At 27.3% G+C, this 19,840-nt stretch overlaps 2 protein-coding genes across 2 annotated transcripts; both read left to right on the forward strand.

The window, feature by feature from the left end:
• The first annotated feature begins 1,740 nt into the window (after positions 1 to 1,740).
• LOC113788432 (very long chain fatty acid elongase 6-like) lies at positions 1,741 to 7,910 on the forward strand. Its single transcript, XM_027337884.2, has 2 exons — positions 1,741 to 2,248; positions 6,812 to 7,910. The coding sequence occupies exons 1-2, from the start codon at positions 1,844 to 1,846 to the stop codon at positions 7,448 to 7,450; spliced, it is 1,044 nt and encodes a 347-aa protein (XP_027193685.2). The 5' UTR covers positions 1,741 to 1,843; the 3' UTR covers positions 7,451 to 7,910.
• A 6,034-nt stretch (positions 7,911 to 13,944) lies between these two features.
• On the forward strand, positions 13,945 to 15,698 carry LOC113791112 (very long chain fatty acid elongase 6-like). The gene is made up of 2 exons (XM_027340842.2): positions 13,945 to 14,794; positions 14,861 to 15,698. Exons 1-2 carry the CDS (start codon positions 14,360 to 14,362, stop codon positions 15,389 to 15,391), a joined length of 966 nt encoding a protein of 321 aa, XP_027196643.2. The 5' UTR covers positions 13,945 to 14,359; the 3' UTR covers positions 15,392 to 15,698.
• Positions 15,699 to 19,840: the final 4,142 nt, after the last annotated feature.

Below are 19,840 nucleotides of genomic sequence, written 5' to 3' on the forward strand. Positions count from 1 at the left end.
CTTGAATAAATCAATTGATGACGTCAATTCTTATCCGAAAAAAATTCATCCATATGCTAACCTTGATTAACATTTCACTGATTTGATGATAACAAACCAGAAACGAAAAAAATTTGTTGAATTTTTTATATCCTTTCACATACAAATTCTCATATCCTATCTCCAATTCAGAAAAAAAAACACTTTTTTTCCTCGAATTAAAATGACGTAATTTTTGTTTTATCAATCAAAAAAAAGCAAAGAAAAAAAACCTAAAGAAATTTTCCGTTAAATATCATTGATGACAAAAACCTGCAAAATAATTCTCGAAACTTTCTCTTATTTCATAGCATTCATCTTGTGATTTTTTTTTTTTTTTGAGAATGAAGGGGTCACATGCAATAATAATTTGTTTTCTTTTTCCCCTGTCCATTGCAATGAAATTTGATTTTTTTTTTAAATGACCAGAAATAATTCTAGCCAAACAAAATAGCAAAATAGCCATCAGGCAAAAATTTAAAAATTTCCAAAAACATGGCTGATATCGTAATCATCATCGTCATTATCGTTATCCACTTCCACCACCACCATCGACCATCGCCATCATTATCATTCATTAAATTCATTAAATTCATTACCATCATCAACAACGACAATATTGCATCGCATGTGTTTTCCAAAGAGAGAGAGAGAGAGAGAAATGAAAAATCCAAACAGCAAAAAAATTGATTACCCAACAAATAACATCAACAACAACAACCAAAACATATAGCCAGCAATCAAATGTTGTGGTAGTCGTTGTTGTTGTTGTTTTACTGGACATTGAAAATCCAGAAGAAAAAAAAAAAATTATAGGATCATTTTGATGACGAATGAAATGCTGCTGGAAAAAGTTTTGTTGTTGTAAAAATTTTGTAATAAAAAAAACAGACAGCTTTTTTTTAAATACTTGATTATCAAATCAAAAACAACAGTAAAATGTATTTGATTAGATTTTCTTGTTGTTGTTTGTTTTTCTGGTTACGAAATATCGATTTTTCCAGTATATAAATACCTGGGTGATGTGAAGGGAGAAAAAAATTTCCAAAAAAATCATTTTTCGATTTTTTCAAAATCAAATTCCAATTCAATTCTATCGATACTATCGATATTTTCATCTTCCCTTATTTTTTCCTTGATCAACAAGAATTAATTATTACTGTTTGTTCAATACCTTAAGTGATTTTTTTCAAAAAAAACTTTTGATTGTTATCATTCAATGTTTGTTTGTTTGTTTGTTTGCGTGCCCTTAGGTAAATAATAAAATTCATTTCATTGAATCAACTTCATCATCATCATTGATACATTGGAATTATTAATGCAAAGAAAAAATCACCTTTTTGAAGAAAAACGAAACGAAACTTTGTGTATCTTTCTGTGTTTCTGTGTGTGTCTTTGCTGCTTCTTTATTTTTATTTTTTTTCATTACTTTCAAATCAGACAAGAAAAAAAACGAAACATCAATGAACTGTTAAGCTAGGAATTTTTCTTCTTTTATTCAGCGAAAAACAAAACAGATAAAGAAAAAGAGAAGCGAAGAAAAAAAAAGAGTAAAATTTTTTAAAAGAAGAAGAAAAAACATTAACATTAAACAGATATTAGACAACGATTTGAAGACGAAGATATTTGAAGATTTGAAGCAAGAAAGATTTTTCTTTTCTTTTTCTTCTTTGCAATTGGATTTTATCGTTGCGTTTTTTTTGGTTTTGTTTTTTGTTGTTTTTCGGCATCCACATCCGATTTTTTCCTGTTTTCTGGTTCTGTGTGTTTATCGATTTGATTTGATTTGATTGAATTTCGATTACAGCCAACCAACCAAACAAAAATGTTCAACTTTAGTAATTATCGTGATATACGTTATCATTATTTTCATGTTTATATACCGGGTAAACATCATCAATTTGAACGTGATTTAACTAAATTTCCCGGTGTACCGAATTCATTTTTTATTGAAGAATTTTTACGTGAACATGCTGATTTTATTCATCGTAATCTATCACGTTGGTATTATTCATTTTATCTATCGATAATATATTTATTGGCAATAATATTGATAAAAAAATGGATGCAAAACAGGCAACCATTTCAAATGAAACCAATATTAATTATATGGAATATTTCATTAGCAATATTTTCAATTATTGGTACATTTCGTTGTTTACCGGAATTTATTCATGTACTTTATCATCATGGTCTTGTACATTCATATAGTAAATCAACATATTATTTTGTAAGTAAATATTTGATTTTACAAAAACTTTCCTGTAAACTTTCCCAGTAAAATTTTCTCCAAAAATCAATGACCAATAAATCAATAACGATTTTGTTTTAATGATGATGGTAGTGTGAGAAACAAAATAATGAGGAAATTATCATTAACAAATTGGAAAAAATTTTCCTGAAAAAAAAATCAATTTGATTATCGAGAATTTTTTTTTCTTGGTTTTCATTGAAAATTTCCTTGAAAAACCAAAAAACGGAAATTTTTATTTCCAGAAAAATTTCTCCGGATGGAGTTTTTCTCGTACTTACTCCATGCATGCACACTCACATCATATGAACACGTAAAGTTCATTGATACTTCCGTCCATTATGGATGGATCATGTGATTATCATGATGATAAACACTGATCTTTTGTGTATAACCACCATCCAAAAAAAACGATGCTATCTAACAACAGAAAAAAATTAAAAAAATTTCTATTTTTGAAAATTTCATATTTTTAAAAACGAAAAAACAACAAAATCCTGTCAGATACAGTAGTCGAAAATATCTAAAAATGTCACCACAACAATATAATGAGGACAGGAAAAAGCAAACAAACCAGTAGCCATTATTATCATCATTTTCTCTCTCTCTCCCCTCCTGTATTACAATGTGACATAACAATGTTTTGTTACCCAAAAAAAAAATCTGTTTAATGTTGCGTTGCTACACAAGGATGTTTTCTCGGTTCATCATTTTGTTGTTGAATCGATATGGAAAAATTTCTTTCCATTTTTTTCGTTTTGATCAAAATCTTGATTCAAAATCGATAATGGTGATAATCGATAATAGTGTTGTCTACCAATGGTTATCGATAGTAATTTTTTTTTGCAAAAAGAAAAGTTTCTGTAAACAAACAAACGGAAAAGTTTCTGGGAAAAAAAGGGTTATTATCATTATTATTTCGATTTGTAATTTTTTTCTGAACAAACAAAAAATATTTTTACATCCATTCATTGCATTCATTCATAAATATCGTGATTACATTGGGATATTTCGTTTTTTCCCCCTTGTTTGTTTTGTTTTGTTTGATAATCTTTACAACAACAAATTCAAAAAGATGATGATTGAGCATCAACATCATCCTAATCATTATTATCATCATCATCATCCGGACGACAAAGTTGGAAATCTTTCCATCTTTCTTTCTTTATTTTTGGGGCCATATGTTTTGTTTAAATATGCATCCATCTTTTGTGTGATGCGCAAGATGTGCGAGAACAATTTTCCATTTTTTTTTTTTTGACCAACTAACCAACCAAAAGAAAAAACCTGATAAGCTTGCAAAAAGGAAAAACCTATTTTTTTTCTTTTTCACTTTTCTCATCCAACTTTTCTTTTGGAATGACCATAAAGGCAACATACTTTGCCAATATATGGTCAACAATATTTGGAAAATCCTTTTTTTGCCATAACCATAATCATCATCATAGTCATAATAATAATCATAATCATTATCCGCATCAACTAAACAGACGGACAGACATTAGATGGATGTTTTAATGATAATGATGATTAAAAATAGAATTTTTGTTTTGTTTTGTTTGGTTTTACAAAGCTTAATTACAACAATGGTTGTTGCTTTTCCATATTTTTTTCTTTTTGATAATTTCTTCTCAGCTCAGGTTAATCAATTGATTGCAGAATTTCTTTGCGAAAAAGAAAAATCCTGAAAGTTTCCAAGGAAAATTTCCCGAATTGATGCTAAATACTCATCCTACGCATCTTGTTTTTGTTGATGTTGAAAGGCAGAAAAACAAAAACGGCTTATCATCATCCCTACTTTCAACACTTGTGTTAATTTTTTTATCATTTATGGTTATTGTTTTTGTTTTTTGGCCAAAGTTAATTTCTGCACAATCAATTTTCATCACCTACAAAACCATAAACGGAAATCAAATTTTTATTAGATTTAAGGTAAAGGATTTTCTTTTTTCATGGAGAAAATTTCCCGGAAAAAAAATTTCCATGAAAATTTATGAATAATCAAAAAAAAAATCATCTTGACCATATTTATGTTTTTTTTGTTGTTGTTTTCGTAAAGATTTTCTCCATCGGACATCAACCATTATCATCAACAGCCGATGATATTTGTTGGTGGTAAACAGCTTGATCATCAACAATAACCAATATTGTTCAACAACGGGTCATTGCATTCTCTTGCTTACTTTCATTTCACTTTGCATCAATAATTTTTTTTGTTGTTGAAAAAACTGAAGATTCAAATAACAATGCTTGTTGAATGACTATATCGGATGATGATTATGATTATTGTGTTTTTGTGTTGTGCTGTAACACAACACAACAACAACAAAACAAAAGTGAAAAAGGAATCGGTCAAGATGATGATGATTTGGTTGATTTGATTTGATTGATAGAAAATCTGATTGTTGATTGGTTCCAATTCAAATGGAAACTTTTTCTTTTCAAAAATTTGTCTATTTTTTCTATTGTTGTTGTTGTTGTTCAAATGATTTTATTACCATGTAAAGAAGGAGGTGAGGAAGAAAAAATAACAGTTTTTCCGGGAAAATTTCTCCAACTGTTTTCCTTTACACTTTTTTGTTTTCTCTAACCAAACAAACAAACAAATTTGAATTTGATTATGGATGATAATAATTCCGATTGATTGATTGATTGATCTAAATATCATCAAACATCATCAATCGATTGATTGATTGATTGATTGATGATGTTATTTCATTATAATAATCATGTTTTTTTTTGACACTTTCACACTTGACATAACTCTCTCTCTCTCTCTCACTCTTTCACACACACAATCAATCAATCAAATCAAATCAAGTATTTTGAAAATCGTTTAATCGGTTTCTCTCTTTCTCTCATTCTCTTCCTTTCATTCAATCATTCCAATTCACACAATAAAACAAAAGACAAAGAACAAACAAACAAACAGACAGCAAAGAAAATCATAATTCAAAAATGTTTTTGCCATCTTCTTCTTCTTCTTGTTCATCATTGGAAAATACATAATGTTTGTTTGATTTGGTTTTTTGATTTTTGAATTTTCGGTTGAGAATGGGAACATGTAAAACACAACAACAGAGCAAAAGCCAAAAGCAAATCTCATTTGTTTATTTCCTTTTGTGTTTTTTAATATTTAATATTTACTCCTGCAGTGTTTGTTCTGTGTGTGTGTGTGTGTGTGACCGAATAACATTTCCTATATATCTGAAACAGTTTCTTCAGTAAATTAATCAATCAAAATTCTCATTTTGATTTGAAATGATTTGTCACTTGTAAAACAAAAAACAAAAAAAGAGACATTCATTTGTCTAGGAAAGTTTCTTTGGTTTTCCTGGAAATTTTCTGTTTTGAACAATATTCTTATTGTTGTTGTTGACAATCATCATCATATCGATTGTTCATTGTGTTTTCGGTCGATTTTGTTATGGACTACCTTTTTTTGGATGATGATGATGATGATGATGATGATCACTTAATCTTAATCGATCAATCAAATCAATCAAGTGAAGAAAAATTTTTCATGCAACAAACGAAAAATTATCATCATCATCATGCTGTGCAAAACAAATGTTGTTTTTTTCATTTCATTTGATTTGAAATCAAGCGAAGAAATATTTCCGAATTTTTTTTTTTGAAATTTCCGAAAAGTTTTTTCATCAGTTTGTTTTACTCAGGAAATTTCCTGTAAAATGGCTATTATTACGAAAATCGATTAACAAAAGTTGAATGAATTTTTTTAATGCTTTTCTAACCTGTCTGTCATTAGTTAAGATAATTATAAAAAAAATTCAATTTAAATTTAACACTTTGTTTGATCTTGATGATCAGATTCTATACCCAACCATATAACTTTTTTTCCCACTTCTCTTTCTCTCCCTGCATTTGATTTTATCAGAAAAAAATTCATTACATAATCCTTAATTACATCAACGACGACAATGATGATGATGATAAAATGACGGTGGAAAAAAAATACAAAATTTCATTATCAAATATATACCTTTCTGCTTTCCAAATGCTGAAAGAAAGAAAGATAGATAGAAAAATCAATGACCTATGGTCATTCATTTTCCTCTGCATTTGGATTCGACTGAACAGAAAAAAAACAAAATTTGTCATTTTTTTCCTATGAAATCCTATGATGTAACTTTTTTTTCTTTTAAAAAAAGATGATAAAAATAGCAAGAAAAAAATATGAATAATTTTTAGCGCATGTTTGTTTGATTGATACAGAAAATTTCTCTTTGATTTTTGATTTTTGATTTTTTTTTTTTGATTGTCTTTTCTAATTGATCATCATCATCATTCTCTGAGGAACAATTTGAAGAAGAACATCCCTGAACTTTTTTTTACATTTTAATCAATTTTTCTCTTCAATTTTTTCGACAGTTGAAACCTTGTTTCATTATTGGATTATAAATTACGTTATTTACGAAAAATTACGAAATTTTTAATTTTTCTAATCAAAAAATATTCTTTTTTTCTCTTTTTCTCTTTTTTTCTCATTTCTCACTTTGATTTTAAAATCAAAAAAAAAAGGATTATCGATTATCAGCATGGTATCTTTTATTTACATTATCCAAATCAATTGAATTACTTGATACTGGTTTTGTTTTATTACGTAAAAAACCATTAATCGTTTTACATTGGATACATCACCTGTTAACACTTAATTATTCATGGTTTGTATTTTCGGATGCACCAGCTACCGCACGTTGGATGTGTAATATGAATTATTTTGTTCATTCATTAATGTATACATATTATGCGGCAAAAGTAGCCGGCATACAAATATCACGTCGTATTTCGTTAACAATAACAACATTACAAATTGCACAAATGTTTGCCGGTTTATTTGTTAATTATAAAGCATTACAAAGAAAATTAATTGGTTTACCTTGTGATGCATCATTGTCGGTATTGATAACCGGTGTTACCCTTTATGGTTTATTTGCAATTTTATTTATCAATTTTTTCATTTGGACATATATTATTAAACGTTCAAAAAATCGTATCCGTACTGCTGTTCGTCATTTTACATCATCAAACAAAAACAAAAATACAAATAATAATAATCATGATTTGGATAATGATAAAACATCTTTAATCGATAAATCAACAACAGCGACAACGACAACAAATGGATCAATACAATTTGTGGCCAAAAAAGTTCAATAACCAATGAAAAACAAGGACAACAACAAAGGAATCGCCTTCAGAATCAATCAGAATTTCCAAAAAAAATCAATTTTTTTACAAGTGTTTTTTTTTAATCATTTTATAAATTACTAAATAAATAAACCAATATTATTATTATTATCGAATTATAATTAAATTTTACACAAGACACACAGACACATTTATAATATTAATAAAGAATTTTTTGTTTATCAATCTCTCTCTCTCTCTCTCTCTCTCTCTTCGGTGTATAAATTATAAATCAATTTTAACATAATACACACACACAGAATATTCTTCTTTCTTCGATTTCATTCATTCATTTTGACATTTTTCTATGAAATTTTCTATAAATTTTTTATATTCCGTTTGTAATAATTTTTTTTATATTGCCAGTGATGAATTTTTTTAATTAATTACTTTTCAAATGGTTTTTGATTGAATAAATTTTTGTGGAAAATTTTTTTTTATCGTTTTTTTTCATCGTTATCCGTATAATGAATGTCATTAACAACCATATGACTGACTTTACCTTAATTATTTTTAACATCGTTCAATTTTAATCAATCGATCGTTCGATCGATTAATTGAATTAATCAATGATTTTTAATTGATGTTGGCTTTTTAAAATTCCAAAAATTCCTTATTTTCCTCCGTTTTTTTCAAAAAAAAAGTCGTTAAAGGAAGGGAATTTTCAATGAATTTCATTGGAAATTGCCTAAAATTACACTAAAATTACAATTACACGTAATTATCACTTTAGATAATCAGGAATTTTTATTCTTATTGTTGTTTTTTCATTGGAAAACATCGTTCCACACAGAATAAAATTTTTCTTTATTCAGTTAAAACCGCCAGAAAACCGAAATTAAACTTGGCTAATTTATTCATCGATGACGTAAATATTGATGAAGAAAACGACGAATTCTGTTTTTTTAAAACAAGAAATTATTATATCTTCAAAGATTACATCGACGAAATTATCATTTCTTTTTGGCTAAAAATAGGAATTAAATAATCAGTTTTTGCTTTTCTCCTTCTTTCTCTCTCTCTCAAAGGTACATTCAGGTGCGTTTAATTTCTTTATTTGCCGAAATTCCAAAAATATTTACGTTGAAAGGTAATCAAGTAAGTAAGTAATTTCCATAATCGAAGGTCAAATCAATGCAAAAAAGGGAGAGAGAGAGAGGGGTACTTTTAATGACGATAATGACGATAATCAACAACGATTATTGATGATTATAATCTCTGTGTGTGTTAGTGTTTGATGACGAATATGGATTTGAAATGAAAACAAGATATTCTTCTTCTTCTTATGTTGTTTGTAATTGATTCATGTGATTCAACTTTTCTTTTTCGTGATAACGTGATAATATTTCTCTTGTTTGTTTGTTTGTTTATTTATATTTTTCAAATCTTGTTTACATTTTCTCTTACTCTGGTGCTTTTCTGTCGTTGTTTGTTTATCTGTTTTGATTATCACCTTTTTTTTTTGTTTGGGAATTTTTCCAGAAATTAAAATTTTGATCAAATTAAAAAAAAATCGATGATGAAAATAATTCCTTTTGAAGCCTATCATTATCAGTTTTTTTGTTGTTGTTGTTTGCATTGTTGTTGTTGGCAATTTTGTTCTTTCCTTCTATAGATATTCAGGGGAAAAATTGAATAATTTTTGAACAATTTTTTTCAAAATTCAAAAAAAAAAAATGGAAAATTTTAATCTTCCTCACTGCTGACCATTTTCGAAGAAATCCAAATTGACGATGATGATTATTGTACAGAGAGAGATTATCTTCATTTTTTTTCCTCAACAAATTAATTTTGCATCAAAATGATGCAATCACATCCGACAATGTGCAATTTTCTTCTTCTTGTTGTTGCATCGTTAAAAATTGCATTTTTGAAAAAAAATTTCAAAAATGTTCCGAATCACCAACAACAGATGGCGACACTGTCTATGCAAAAATTTAAAAAATCAGAAAATTACTTTTTCTGAAAATTTTTTCACATTTTTGTTTTCTAATTTCCTTCGATCCTTGAAATGTCGTTCGTTTTTTTTGTTTGATTATGGTGATGGTGGTGGATTAGTTTTCATTATTCGACCAATAATGATCGAATGATGGTCAGGCTAGACTGATAGATAGACTGACTGACTGACTGACAGTTCGATCAATCAATCAAATTATTATTCAAGAAAGAAAAAATTTTTTATTAAATTTCATTTTTCAACAAAAAAAAATGAAGAAAATTAACAAGGTGTGTGTGCGAAGGAAAATCCAATCTTTTTTGCTTTGTTGTTGATGAAAGCCGCTTCTGTTCATCATCATCATCATCATCATCGACAACAATTCATCATTATCATTTAAAACAGGAAAAAAAAATAACAGCATTGTCCATGACGTGATTAAATCAAATCAAATCAACAAAAAAAAAACTAATAACGTTCAATAAACGCAACATCGTTGATCGCTAATTCGTGTTCGTGTTTAATATTTTTTAATATTAAAAAAATCGCTGTTTTTTTTTTGTTTGTTTGTTAATCGCGCTGTCAAAATTTGACAAAAATTTTCGAGAATTTTTAAACGAAATTCCGGTTTTTTCCTTTCATTTTTTTTTGTTTGTCTGTTTTCAGATGCAGGAAGGCAGAGAAAGAAAAATTTGATAAACAAGTAAAATGCTTTTGTTTTTTGTTTTTTTAAACAGCAAGCAACAAACAACAATTTACGTCAAACGAAATAACGTAAAGAATTTTTTTTTAAATCTGAAAATCTTTTTGCGGAAATCTGGTTGTTGTAATGGTGGTGACCATCATCACACCAAATGACGACCAATCAAACATCGATGTCAATCTAGAAACCAAAATGATTTTTGTACCAATGATTTTTTTCGTTGAAAATCATCACTGTTTGCTACATGTGATGATTTTCAACAGCAAAAAAATCATTGATATCATCATCATCATCAGATGACGATAATTATCTCGTGGTCGTTGTTGTGTTTGTGTGGAGGAAAATTATCATTTTTTTGTTGTTGTTGTTGACGGAAAAAAACCCATTTTCATCAACGAAGATGATGATCAAATAATGTAAAAAAAGAAAAATTTTCTCACCAAATTTTTTGTGTGAAAAATTTTTAATTTTTAAAATTTTTTTTTAAAGATTTCGCTTTTGCATGTTTACAAGTAATTATTTCAAGGTTGCTAATCATGATCAAAGGCCAGGCATCACCTTAGATATGAGATTCAGGATAATAAAGTAAAAAAAGTAAAAGTAAGGTAAAGTAAGTGAGTAAAGTAAAATGAAAAAAAGGGGTTTGGATGGAAATTTTCCTCAAATCATTATGTTTTCATATTGAGAAAAAAATATTCTTCCTGAAAAGTTTCTCAACCTAAAAAATCAAGGAAGATAAACAAATAAAACAAAACAACAAACAACAAAACAACAAAATTGATAGGGAAAGTTATTATTATTTTTTTTTTGGTCAAACAAAATATTTCCGTTACCAAATCAATCGATATTGATTGATTGATTGAAATTGTATCGATCAGGATGACAAGTAAGATTCTATGGAAATGTAATCCTTTCATCAATGGGATATTTGATCTTTCTTTTTGTTTTGTAATTTAAAACATCATCAAATGATTTTCATGTTTTTTCATTCGTTTTTACCTTTTCATTTATCATTAATCGATTGGAAATCAAATACGAAACGGAATGTACGCAGATGATTATTGAATGTAACTCGTTTTTTTTTGTGGACATCCACCACCACCAGCAAACAATATTTTCTATGGAAAGATTATCATTATTTTTAGCTTAAAAACAACAAACAACAATCTACGTCAATTGAAAATATGTTTTTCTTTTTTGTTCAATCAATGAACGATGCTAACTATAATGAAACATTCTGTAAATTCCACAATGAATGAATGAATGATTAAACGCCCAAAACAAAAACGATTTAAACTTGCACTTAAAAGTTTACATTCTTAATTATAAAATGGTTTTTTTATTATTATTATGTTTGTCTGGTTTTGCTCCCAGTTTTTTTTCAAAATATATACAAAAATACAGAAATATTCCAGGGAAGAAAACTTTCGGGAAATTTTTTTCTACATTCATTTAAAAAACATCATTATTACAACAGGTAAATAATTTAATTAATAAAAAGGGTATTTTTTTTGTTTGTTGCATATCATTATCATCAATCATCATCAATTTGTTACTAACTAGCCAGGTAAATAAATTCAAAACGACCATCAAATAATTATCGATTTTAATCAGAAAAAAAAACAAAAGTGAAAATGAATGAAAAAAGACAAAGTGAAACACACAATCGATGTTAACAACAACTTGTTGATGACAAAAAAATATAACGTAAACGCGCACTACAAAGTGCATAAAAATGTCTAACCAAACAAACAGAAAAAATTTGGATCAAATTTCTTCATCAAAAAACAAGCATTATGGAACAACATCGACGATGAAAAAGTGAGAATCAGGCCATCATCAATCGATATCATCGATTTTGTTTTCTTCATCATTATTACAATTAGAAACCGAAAATGAAAATGAAATTCAAAGACCTTCGCCTTGTCACATTGTTTTTTTCCCCAATTTTCTTGATCTGATTTTCTTTATTTTGATTTTCATTATGAAGAATCTTTTCTGTTTTTTGGCCAGAAAATGTTTGGACATTGTTTTATCGTTGACATTGGAAATCTTTGTTGTTGTTTTTTTCCTTGAAATGAAAAATATCTTTTGAAAAATAAGTAACGAAAAGAAGAGAAGAGAAAAGCAAAGTTTTTCTGGTCGCCAAAATTTTTTTTCGTTATTTTTGTTGTTGTTGCTTGTTTGTTCAATAATTAATAAGCAAAAATCATGTAGTGTTTTTTTGTTTTGCTTTTGTTTTCATTTTTCAAATCAAATCAATTGATCGATTGATCGATTGTCATCGAATCTTGTAATTTTTTTGTTGTGTTTTTTTTCGATTTTCTGATATCGATCATCTGATTCCATCATCATTTGACTTTTGGTTCTCGAAGTATATCATATTTTCTCCAAATAGATCGATCAATCAATCAATCGATTGATCGATTTCAATTGTTGAAATATTGTTGTTGTTCGTTTTAGTTTTGTTTTTTCTCTGTTTTGTACAATGTACTATATCAACAAAATTCTGATTATTATTATTCTAGGTTAAAGGTCAAGAAATTGATTTTATAACCTGACCCTTTGATCAACCAAAAAAAATATTTGGAAACTAATCATCAAACACAAAAAAGGTATTAAGGTATTTTTTTCAATAATAACCCTGTGTTTATTTATTAATTTTTAACACGAAAATACCAGTTACGCAAACACCTGATGATTTTTCAGGTTTTTTTTTCTCTCTCTCTCTCTCTCTTGGTAATTTATTTTAAAAAATTGAAAATTTAATGGAAAAATTCACTAAACTTGGATTAAAAAAATGAAAAAAAACATCCTTTTTGATAATCATAAATATTCATTTTTGCCACAAAAATTCCTAAAAGATTTATTGATTTGATTGAATAATAATTTCATTTCAAATTTTCAAATTTTTTTTCTTCATTCATTCGTTTTTCCTTTTTTGATTATCATCATCATTCAATTCAATTCAATTCAATTCAATTCAATTCGATGATTCAATCAAACAGAGAAAACGAAAGAAAATCGATAATTTTCGAAAATGTTAATTTGATTGAATTTTCACTATGTAATAAAAATTCTTTACAAAATTTTCAACAACATCAACAACAGGGTTTATTTTAAGAAAAAAAAAAAAATCTTAATTAACATGCAACAGGTAATGAAAAAATGTTGATATCCAATGTCAAAAATTACATTTTAAACCAGTCATATTTATTCTGTGACAACGTCTTAATCATCATTATCATCAAGAGAAAAACGTTGTTGTTTCTTTTTTTCCATTCTTTATGTTAAGAATTTCTTTAAATAGCCAAAATGAAACAAACAAACAACAACAACAACAAAATGAAGATTCCTTGTTTAATTATCTTTATCTTTTTGTTTCGATCATCATCATTATTGATACATCGATCTATCGATTTGATGACGAAGATGTAATTTGTATATTTTTTTTTTTCTTCATTTCAAGCAAAGTTTTTTCTTTTCATTTTTCATTTTTCTGATTGATAGTCATGATGCATGCTTATTTAGATTCATAATTTTGACGCATGCGCAATAAAAAAAAATTACGCATACATTTTTTTTTCCCCTGTATATACAGAAGACGTCGACTTCAACAACAAACAAACCCCAATGATAATGATAATGACGATGATTATTATTATTATTATCATCATCATCATCAAACAACGAACGAAGACGACCACCACCACCACTATCACCACCACCATCATCGACGACTACGACATGATTCGTGTGGTTGTTTGTTCGTTTGTTTGTTTTCGGTAGAAAATATATAAATTTGAAATTTTTTGTTTTTTTGTTTTTTGCTTTTTAAATAGAAACAAAAAAACAAAAAATCAATTTGTCATTTCGTTCCTCGTGTTCACATTTTTTAAACATGACAGTTTTTTGATTTTCATTTTCGTTTTTTTTAGTTTCAAAGTTACAACATTATTGTTACAAAGATGATGCTCAATAATTTAAAATAATTGATTTTTCGACGAAAAGATTACAAAACTCAACAAAAGATATTTCGACTTGTAACCAAAGATATATTTTTTTTACAAATTTTTTAATGTGATTTAAAAAAAACTGTTTTTACAAACTGTGTGGTGTTACAAAAATTTTTAATTTAATTTGAAAAAAATTCTCAAATCATCGACGTCCATTATTTTCTTCGTTGTTAATATAAACCGAAATTGTGACCGAATTAAACGACACGAAACGAAACGAAAAAATGGCAACAAATGTAATGAAAAATACATATTCATTATTTGGTTTAATAGAATTACCTGATTATCGTTATACAAATTATCATATAATAAATGAAAGTCATTCATGGAATACTGATGTAACCAAATTTGCTGGTTTTCAAAATTCATTTGCATTTGAACGTGCATTCGTACCGATTGGTAATTGGGTACAATTACAAACACAATTATATTGGTCATATTGTTTTCCAATATCAATAGCATATGTTTTAATAATTTTTGGTATTAAACATTTAATGTATAATCGTCAGGCATTTAATCTTCGAAAATTATTAATGTTATGGAATTTATTTTTGGCTATATTTTCAATTTTGGGTACATATCGTTGTTTACCTGAATTTATTCATATTATACAAACTGATGGTATTCGTGCATCATATACAAAATCAACTTATTATGCTGTGAGTAGATTTTTGTAACTAATTTTTTTTCCCCAGTTCTAAATGATTTTGATTTTTATAAAACAGGATTATCGTCTATCCGTATGGTATCTATTTTTTACCGTAAGCAAAGCATTCGAATTAATCGATACAATGTTTATTGTATTACGTAAATCAAAATTAATACCATTACATTGGATACATCATATATTGACATTAAATTTTTCATGGTTTGTATTTACGGATGTACCAGCCACTGCAAGATGGATGGTTTGTATGAATTTTTTCGTACATTCATTAATGTATACATATTATGCATTGAAAGCATTAAAATTTCAAATACCTCGACAAATAAATGTAACAATAACAACATTACAAGTAACACAAATGTTTGCCGGACTTTATATTAATTATGATTGTTTACGACGAAAATTAATGGGCTACCCGGTTGATACATCATATTCAGTTGTATTAACTGGTGTTACATTATATGGTTTGTTTGCCATTCTATTTATGAATTTTTTTATTCGTACATATTTATTACCAACAAAACCAATACAAATTCTAAGCGATATTAATCATAATCATTATAAAGGTGTTGTTAAAAAATGTCAATAATCGATCAATCGACCAAATCAATCGATCAATCAACGATCAATAACTTTTTTTTTTGCTTTCAACATACGACATACCTTATCTCTTTCTTACACACACACACTTTTTTAATTATATAAATATATTTTCCATATTGATATTTTGATTTTTTTTTCAAAACAAAATGTAATTGTAAAACATTTTTACACATTGACAGTACACACACACTGAAATGATTAACTTTCAATGTACGAAAAAACATTTTGATTTTATAATTCTTTATTCTCTTGACAACACCAAATATATTATTGAAATAAAAATGAAATAAAAATTTTTTATTTTGAAAATAAAAACTGAAAAAAGTTTCTTTTTTGGGAAAAAATTTCCATCTAAACATCATCATCATCACGTGGAAAACATTCATTTGTTTGTTTGTTTTCGATTCTGTTCAGATGTTGTCTGTATCATTTCGAAATTTGAATGACTTTGAATATATTTTTTTTTCTCCAAAGGAACAAAAATCAATTATAAACGGTATTTTGATTCGGTTTTCTGCTGCTTGTTGTTTGTATTTATGATCAACAATGACATCTATCATCATCATCATATCTGTTTTTTCAATTTAGAGAAAAGAAAAGTTATGCCATCATCATCATTGATGGTCAATCAAATATCGAACCTTGAACCTTTTTTCCAATTTTTTTTCTCCCAATAACGCAATCAAAAAGCAAAAAATTGCACAAAAGGAAATCACCAGTAGAACAAAAACAGAAAATTCCTGGAAAAATTTTTCAAGAAAACAACAACAAATTCTGCCACAAAGTTTCCAAACGTCATTTATTAGTTATCCATTTTTTTTCATGAATGATCCGAAATAAAAGTAAAATCGATATTTTTTCGATTTCGGATTTCCTTTCTTCTGCTGTTTTTGCTGTTTTGTTTCATTGAAAATGTTACATAATAACAACGTCAACGTATCCAACAACGTACATTGATTTTTATCGTGAAAAAAAAGAAGATTTTTGCGAGGTTTTTTTCTTTTTCTTCTTTGTTGCTTCCAAATACGCAAAACAAAAAAAATTTCTCCATTAGAAAAAACTTTCAGAACATTCTGGATTTTTTTTGTTTGAAAGAATTTTATTCAAAAAATTCAAAAAATTTGAATTTTGAACTTGAATTCGAGAAGAAGAAGGAAAAATTCCAGAAATTAGTCATCAGATGTACAAATACTTTGAACATCCAGATATAGAATTTGTATCAATTTGCTTTTCCCTCTTTTCTCTCAAACATTCATTTTCATTTGCCAATGACGATGACCTCAACTTGGTTTGTTTTCGATTTCTTTTTTTCTTCCAAAACAGCGGTAGCTACTGCTTGTTGTTTGTTTGTTTGAAAACTCCAAAATAAAAACAAAAAATCATTGATTTATGATGGCCAACTAATTATCCGTTGGATAAAAATGGCTAACAAATTAACGAAAAAAAGATGATAATTATGATAATGATGATTTTCCATTTTTCCCTTCATTATTGATAATGATGATGATGATGATTAATAAATGAAAAAAAAGGGTAGTGCCATTTGTCATTGATAACCAAATTGATGGAATGGATGGTTAATGGGAATTGAATGATATTCATTTCAAGAATATACAAGAAGAAGAAGAAACCTTGATTTGTTTGTTTGTTTGTTAATAAATAAATAATAATTTTGCTTCTAGCATCCCAGAAGCAACGAGAAAAAAGAAAAAGAAACACAAATCGCCATTGGCCATATCAGATGATATTTATCATCATCATCATCTGATGATGATGATGGTAATGATGGAACTGGAAGAAACACTGTCCTTGCAATTTGTTTTTTTTTCGTTTTTCCAACGACAACAGAAAAAAATTATAATTTCAAAAAGATATTTAATTTTTGTTTTCCTGTTTTTCGTTTAATATGATCAAGGTTTTTTCTGCTTACGTTTTTCTGTTTTTCAGATTTTCATTTTTTGTTGAAACATTTCTCCGATGAAAATGATCAATTTTGAATGAAAATTTGGGTTTTGTTTTGATTCAAAACTAAAAAAAAAATCCTTGAAAATTTTTTTAAATTTAAAATTTAAAAAAAGGCGGGAAAATTTTTGTAAAAAAAAATTTCCAAAAAAAGTTTCCCTATATAATCGAAAGATGGCGTTATATTCAGGTGAAAAATAAAATGTTTTACTTTTCGATCATAGATGGCAGAAAAATTGATTTTCTGATTTTTTAAAATTTTTCTACCTTTTTTTTCTTCTTTTCAATTACATTACCTGATGACATTGACATTGAATTCCGAATAATTAATTAATCAATCATCTTGTCATTTGATCATCATCATCATCATCACTGGATCATCATCAAGAATCAACTGGTTTGACAACATTTGCACAACATTTTGCACTTAAAAACATCGATTCTCCATAAACAAACCAAATCCAATCTGATTAAGATTTTATTTTTGTTTGAAAAAAAGTTTCAATTTCATTCGAAGGTCAATTCTTGATTGAATTCAGCAAAATCAAAATCATTTTTTTCTTCATCAAAAATCAAGTAAAAGGAAAAAAAAGTCGAAATTTTGTTGATAAAATAATATTCTATCTGAATGGAAACAAAACAGGATTTCAATCCGTGAACAACAACAAAAAAAAATTCCTAATGACATTGACATTGAACTTGTAATGAGAATTTTTCTTCAATTTTGCATGAATCGAAACTGTAATTAAATTTGGAAATTTTCTTTTCTCTCTCTCTCTCTCTCTCTCTCTCTCTCTCTCTCTCTCTCTCTCTCTCTCTCTCTCTCTCTCTCTCTCTCTCTCTTGATGGTTCCATCATCATCAATCGAACGATCGATCGATTGATTGCAATCGATTGATGAAAAACAAAACGAAGAAAAATCTCATTTCTTAATTAAGTATCCAATTTGGGTAGAAATAATCAAAAAAAATTTCAACATTTAAATGAAATTTTGTTTGTGGATTTGAAAACTTGATTAACGTTTGAAATTTTTTTTGTTCTTCGTTGATTGAAACTAACTTGATAAAGAATCATTATTATTTCTTTTGCTATAAGCGACTATTTCAACTCAACAATCAAACAACTAAACAAAGATCAATGTCAATGGCGTGAATTTATGAAAACAAAACCTGTTATCATTTTTTCGATGAATTTTCTTTTGTCGATTCATAAATGTAAAAAATGAAAAAACATTTCCTGCTTTGTTTCAACAACAAGCAAAAAAGAAAATTGATGATAACAAATTGCAAATAAACATTGCAATTTTTGAAATTCTTGAATGGAATTTCATTCAAATCGAATCGAATCAACAAAAAACAAACAAAAACTTGTTGATTTGAATTACCTGTATCAGTTCAATCTCCCCAACCGAGAAATCTAATTTCAAAAAAATTCAAAGGTTAAATTCAATCATTAATCATAATCACACTTTGTTGTTGTTGTTTGGTTATCAATGATAATGATCATTGTTTGTTTTTGTTTGAAATTTTTGTATTTCATTAACACTTGGTTCGATATGATCGATCAATCAATCAATCAGTCAGTCAGTCAGTCAGAAAAGGTGGAAAAAAGCTTCGTTTTAACAAAAAACAAACAAAACAAAAGGAAGGAAAATCTTTTCGAAAATTTATGGGAAAAAATGGGAAATTTTACCAAATAAAAAATTTATCCTCAACATTTTCCTCGGAAAAAAATGGATACTGCTGCTGCGGAGAGAAAATCCCAAAAAACCTAAAATATTCTTTGTTGTGAAAAAAAATTCAAAAAAAAAAATCAAAAAGAAAGAAACATTTGAAAGAAGAGGGAAAAACTTTTTTGTTAAAACTTTTTTAAAAAAAGAAAGATAAAAATATCTGACGGATGTATTGAGGTGATTCGATTCAATCGATTCCATTCAATTCAACCGAAACAACCGACAAAGAATTTCCCTTTTTGATTTTGCTAAAATAGAAATTTTTAAAGTTCTAGGAATTTTTCAATTTTTTTAATTTTTTAAACTTTTTTTAAAAAACTTTTCGCTGTACTTGAAACAACGATAACAATGACATAAACGCAATGACGTCTGTCGTTATCGGATGATTTCAAACAAGCAAACAAACATTTTATTGAACTTTTTAAATAATAATAATAATCCCCATTTTCAGATTGATAATTTTTAATTACAATTTCATCATTTTTAGACACTGACGATGACGATAATAATGATAATGACGATAATTAATCGTTACAACAAAATTACAAATTACAAAATAAAGTTACAAAATTGATTTGAAACTACGATCTTCCTGTCGATAATTTTGTTGTAAACAACCAAAAGCCAAAAACCACCAAAACAATCAACGAAGAAGAAGAACAAAAAATCCCAATATATTTCATTGAATGATGACGTCAAAATTATCAATATTCATAAAAAAATTTTATTTCGTTCAACTTT

Source organism: Dermatophagoides pteronyssinus, unplaced genomic scaffold (assembly GCF_027571235.1).
Source record: "Dermatophagoides pteronyssinus isolate colony J.1.1.1.1 unplaced genomic scaffold, Derpt_VIB-CSIC_2022.12 sq0025, whole genome shotgun sequence".
Taxonomy (NCBI): Eukaryota; Metazoa; Arthropoda; class Arachnida; order Sarcoptiformes; family Pyroglyphidae; genus Dermatophagoides; species Dermatophagoides pteronyssinus.